The sequence below is a fragment of the Bombina bombina genome, chromosome 2 (genome assembly GCF_027579735.1).
Source record: "Bombina bombina isolate aBomBom1 chromosome 2, aBomBom1.pri, whole genome shotgun sequence".
Lineage (NCBI taxonomy): Eukaryota > Metazoa > Chordata > Amphibia > Anura > Bombinatoridae > Bombina > Bombina bombina.
In genome coordinates, this window is record NC_069500.1 from 684,317,672 (window position 1) to 684,323,825 (window position 6,154).

Consider the following 6,154-nt stretch of genomic DNA (forward strand, 5'->3'; position numbering starts at 1 on the left):
ATATGATCTATTTCCTCGGCATATCAATGTTATTTTTCTTTGTATAAAAGAACAAATAGTAAGTTACCATTACAGTTATAATAAACTATGATTCTGATATAGAATACATTTTTAAACAACTTTTCAATATACTTCTATCCTCAATTTTGCTTAATTCTCTTGGTATCTTTTATTGGAGGAGCAGCAATGTACTACTGGGAGCTAGCTGAACACATAAGTAAGCCAATGACAATAGACATATATGTGCAACCACAATCTGCAGCTAGTTTCCAGCTCCTGAGCCCACCTAGGTACCCTAGTCAGCAATAATACCAAGAGAACTAAGCAAGTTAGATAGATTGTATGCTCTATCTGAGTCATGAAAGAAACAATTTGGGTTTAAACTGGGGCTGGGCCATCTACCTCCTCTATCAGTTTGTATTGTCAAACATATGTTAATATTTCTTGCCATATATTCGGAAAGTATCATTAGAAATAAGTGTCATGTTTTGTGTAGCACTTGAAGATAAGAAATATGTCAGCTCTTTTTAAATAAATAATAATAGCAAACTTTACTTTAAACCTTTACAATTAAACTGTTTTGGTGATTAATTAAATGTATGTTCTACTGTCATGATAATGTACTCAAATTCCCATTTTAAACTATTGGGTCTGGTCTATTAATAGCAGCGCAAGTATGCATCGGTTACAAAACAATTTAAAGTGTCAGTAAACCTTAAAAATAATGTTATATAATTCTGCACATAGTGCAGAATTATATAACATTATATTAGCCTTATCTGTATAAAACGTAATATTCCCTTTTAATTTAAAAAAACCCCGGCTGTTTTACAGACCCACTCTCTGTACTCTGCTGAGCGGGTCTGTTTTATTCACACAGCACATCGGGCCAGCTGTATAGTCACAGCCCGGCCCGACCGCGCCATAACACTAAGTGCAGCTCGCTCCTGCTCTGTCTGACAGCAAGAGCGAGCTGCACTGTGTATAATGGTGCGGTCGGGCCGGGCTGTGACTATACAGCTGGCCCGATGTGCTGTGTGAATAAAACAGACCCGCTCAGCAGAGAGCAGAGAGCGGGTCTGTAAAACAGCCGGGTTTTTTTTAAAATTAAAAGGGAATATTACGTTTTATACAGATAAGGCTAATATAATGTTATATAATTCTGCACTATGTGCAGAATTATATAACATTATTTTTGAGGTTTACTGTCCCTTTAAGTAATCTTGGGTAATATCTTCAAGTTCGCTATTATGTAAATGCATTTTAAAAGTCACCGCTTGTAAAATCCAGCCAACTTCAACGCTAAAGTCAAGGATTTCAAGTTACATAACTGCACTTTCAGACTATATACACATTGGGCTTGGAAACCTATATGAAATATCTAACTGTTGCGTGCAAGCCATAAAGGGTTTACTGCAGCGCTTCCCGTGTCGGAATTAGCAAGCGTATTACATGTTGAAAGTAAGCATGTTCGGTTGAGCGCAGTTAAATTTAACGCACATCGGGATATAGCGACTTCAGAGCTCTGGTTAAATGTTATGCTCAACAAAAAAGTTGCACAGAAAATATCAAAATTATATTTAAAAGTACAGTTGTTACATTCATAACAGCACTATCTAATAAAAATTATTTTAAAAAAATTGCAATAAAAAGTTATTAGGGCTCAAAGATATAAGGTCTCAGGTGTGAGAAAAAAAAGGAGCATACACTTGTCTGGAGCACTATATGGCAGCAGCTTTGCAATAATGTTATCCATTTGCAAGAGCACTATTTCCTGCCACTTAGTGATCATACACTCACCTAGGTATCGCTTCAAACAAAGAATACCATAGGAACTAAGCAAATTTGATAGCAGAAGTAAAACTTTTTTTTAAATGATATGCTCTGTCTGAATCGCAAAATAAAATGTTTGGGTTTCATATCCCTTTAACCTAAACTAAATTTACAGCAACTGAGTTTGACCTTCAGCAAATTGTTTCTGGCCACAGTTGGCTTTTACAAGGTAGGTCAAATTGTAATTATTCCCTGCAACGAGGCTAAACACATACATTGCATTTAGAAGCAGTAATGCATTGCTGCTTTTGTGCAGGCCACAGCTGCTGAGCCAATCAGAAGCAGTATCTGCATGTACGGTCCCTTCACCCTCTGTATCCTGCTTGGGATTATCATAGGAGCAGGCCTGGTGTGTGACATTTGCATGGATTAAATTCAGTTAGCAACATAAATTTGTTTAAAAAAGAACATGCTCTAATAACTTTTTCAGTATTACACTTGTATGTCCCTTAACAGAAGAAGTCATTCTCTTTTCCTACATAAATTATATAAAGTTGCCAAAGCTGATTGTATTCTTTCATAACTGTAATAAAAATGCGTCTAAAATAATTTTCCATTTGTGAAAAATTAGTGCTTTCATTATTTAATATATGATTATGAGTTAAATTCTCCATGATCAAGTGATTATCAAGATCTCTTTGCAGATTTCCCAGTGATTAATTGTGCTTAGGTTATTGTGTCAGAATTTGTTGATCAGTTCATCAAAAGAACAAGGTATGCAGTGTGCGTTCCCTTTCTAGTATTTCAAGTCCACCCTGCAGCTCCCTCTATATTCCCCTCCTCCTTCCCACATACTTTTGCATTAAGAGATGAATGTCTCAGTTTCAATTCAAGCACCGCTTCAGCCTACACAGAGTATCTCTCTCCTGTGGCATCCTAGGCACAGCATTAGACTCCCAGCGGACGTTTCTATAAGGATCACATCTGCTTAAGGAGTAATGTCTTTACAGCTGAATAATTTCTTGCAAGAGTTATGCCTTTAAACTGCTCTCTAAAAGGGTAACAAAAAGTGATACGGAACTACAGATTTGTTTTTTTTCCCCTGAAGATTCAACAAAGGATAATATATTTCCTAAAAAAAAGAAAAAAGGATTTATAGATTTTTTTTTCTCCTCCAAGTTATTGTGTTTATTATTAAAAAGAATCACAGGAGATATCCATGCACATGTAGTTAAAGAATATAGTTTCATGGTGTAAAGAGATGAGACCAGATGATATCAACCCTCGTACTGGACTGGTGGTGGCTCTTGTGAGTATCTTTCTTGTGTTTGGTTTCATGTTTACAGTTTCTGGGTTCAAAGGTGAAAGCTTAGGTGATATCCCATTAATTGCTATAGGGCCTGCAATATTTCTCCCAGGAGTGGCTGCTATTTCCCTTGCCAGGAGAACTGATGGCTGTACTAAGTGGCCATACAAACCATGGATCTGTTGCAAGAAACCCAAAGACAAAGAGGATGTTGAACTTTTGAAGACCCCATCAGACATGGAGTCTGGCAAAGGAAGCTCCAATGAGCTTGATAAAAAAGGAGAAACCAAAGGAAAGGAAGATGACTGTGAACCCAACACAGCCATCTCTATAGAGGAAACCAAGTCCCTCAGTGGGAAAATGGACCAAGAAAATGGGTTGAGCTACCTGGATAAGTGCTATTCCTCCACCGCATTGCCAGGTGGAGTGGGAAACCATACCTCCTTCTCCGCTTTTGATAAGACATGTTCTTCAGACAGAGTTATCTACACTGCAACAGAAGAAAAGGTTACTTTTGATCCTAGAGACAGTGATTCTGCTGCTCACAGTGAGAGTGGCCCCTATGACAGTTATTGCTGCTATGTAAAAACAACAGAAGTGAACTGGGACCAGGAGACAATTGTCTAACAAATTATACATGCACATGTATGAAAATGTTTGCACTGCATGAATGATCCGGTCTTTTGCTGAAAACAAAACCTGGTGTCTATTCTCATGAGTTATTTTTTATTACGGATTCCCCTTGCAGGCCAGCATGTCCAATGTTCAGAGTTATTTGATTTTTTTTTTCTTTTGCTTCCGAATCCAGCCAATTATTCTATTGTTTGAATACAGTGCCTTGATAAGAGCAGGACATCTGAAAAGTGCTGTGAATGTTACAGAGCAACTCAAAAGAACTCAGGCTTATTGCAAAGAGCAGGCAGTTGGAAGCTTTGTCTATTGTTCTTCAAAAGTTACTGCAGCAATGATTTCTTTCATAAAACATGTATTACCCAACATATTATGTTACCCTTCCCGAGACAAGTGATAGCAACTCATTACGTTTCATTTTACTTTTCAGTTATTTATTTTTTAATTAAGCAGAAAAGTAATTAATTCTATTCTTCCTTTAACTCTATGCCAGCCACATACCAGAAGTAAATATACGGTGTGACTGCTAAAGATTCATACATATAGGTATAGTTTCTCTTCTCTGAAAATAGAAAATGTTTTCAATATATGAAATTAATTTTTATTTTGTATATTTTTTACTTGATATACCTGTTTTAAAACTTGATTTTAGTTCTAGTTCAGGTTTTCAAATAAAGGGATTCAGTACTGGATGCATTCAGTATAAATCCTTTTTTTTTTTTCTTACAGGAATGAGCTTAATATCTATTTTTTAATGCTATTTATAATCCTAACTTCTTTGTAAACAGCAGACTGTGTTCACCTAATCAGTAAAATATATTGCCTGCACAAGCCATTTGACTGTTGGAATCATTTATTTAAAATACCTGCCTTTTGGATGTTAAATTACAAGTGCAAATGAAATATTTCTATGCCAGATAAATCCTAATTATGTAGCCTGATTCAACAATAACAAAAAAAATCCTGTAGCTCAGCAAATTTTCCTCAACCTTTGTAAATAAACTGCATGACGACAATGTGTCTTTTTTAAGAGTAAATTATTACAGAAAAAGGTTCTATGGCCTTATTATGTTAAAAAAAACATGAATTAAATGTCTCCAGCTTTGATAGTTAAATACCACTGCAATTAATTTGTACGTTTATTATGCAAATTGCCTTCATTTGATTATTTGTTATTTTAGGAGAGTATAAGCTAAATACTGAAAATAATGTCAAAGTTCTTGTAAAACATGCCAACATATCTTCGTGGATTTGCAATTAGTTATACAAGTTTAATTAAGAAGAACTGCATGATCCTGCACATGTTATATATGTTGTGTTTCAATATATGGGAATCACCTTCAAATAACTTTTTATTTTGTTACATATGACCGACACTACTCCATGGTTTTATAGCAAAAGGGAAATTATTCGGAGGTGATCGGTTTTAGTACAAAACAGCTTAATGATAGCCTTTACAATTTAATTTTGATAGCAAGTCAGTTACAATTTAATGGAATCCTTTCAAATAAAAATAGATGAGCTAAAATACTCAAAAACTCGAATACGCATTGTCAGTTTTATTGAATCTGGATACACTGAAATGTCTAATTTACCTGTTAATAATGTAAAGTCAATCATATGTTTTATTCCTGTTGTACAGGAAAGATGAAAATAAGTGTTGCTAAGGCTGAGACTTCAGTGAGCAGTGGAATGTATGTGTCCTGGCAGGGAGCATTCGCTTATACTGATGGTATCGTGCAGTGCACTGACCTCAAAGCTCCCTCTACACTGATTGATTATAATTATTATTTTAGCAAAAATGTGGTAGATGAATGGAACAACCTTCTAGTGCATGTGATATGGGGGAAAAATAGATGAATTTAAGCCTATCCTGGGGATCAATTTTAAAACTGGCTTCTCCAAACCAAGGCTCGTGGGCCACAATATAGATCTTTAATGGTACTGGTGATTTACTTCAAAATTAATGCAGTATATTAATATTCTTTCTCATTCAGCAAATGTGTAAAAGATAGAGATAGAGACAATTGGTGGTAGTCTACTGGCCAATTGAAGTTTGTTTATGGAGAAGTACTGGGTGTATCTATCATCTGTTTATCTATCTATCTATCTATCTATCTATCTATCTATCTGTCTATCTATCTATATTTATTTATGTGTGTATGTACAATTATCTGTAGTGCTTTTAAAATGTGTTCAACAATCCTCTGAGTAGGAAAAAAACCCCTAAATGTGAACATGGTGGACCCCCTGTTGCACAATACAAGAAGACTAGATTATACTTACCATCTCTTACATGCTGCCAAAATCGGATTATTATTTTTTGATTATCACCTTTACTGATATTTGCTGTTTGAAACATTATCATGGAACTAAAAAGAGGAAATTCAGGACCAAACACTGAGATTCCTTGAATCAGTGCAGTGAATACAGTCCAAGCTGTTT

At 35.4% G+C, this 6,154-nt stretch overlaps 1 protein-coding gene across 1 annotated transcript; it reads left to right on the top strand.

The window, feature by feature from the left end:
- The first annotated feature begins 2,597 nt into the window (after positions 1–2,597).
- Positions 2,598–5,253, top strand: TMEM215 (transmembrane protein 215). The gene has a single exon (XM_053700625.1). It carries the CDS (start codon positions 3,035–3,037, stop codon positions 3,704–3,706), a length of 672 nt encoding a protein of 223 aa, XP_053556600.1. The 5' UTR covers positions 2,598–3,034; the 3' UTR covers positions 3,707–5,253.
- The last annotated feature ends 901 nt before the right edge of the window (positions 5,254–6,154 follow it).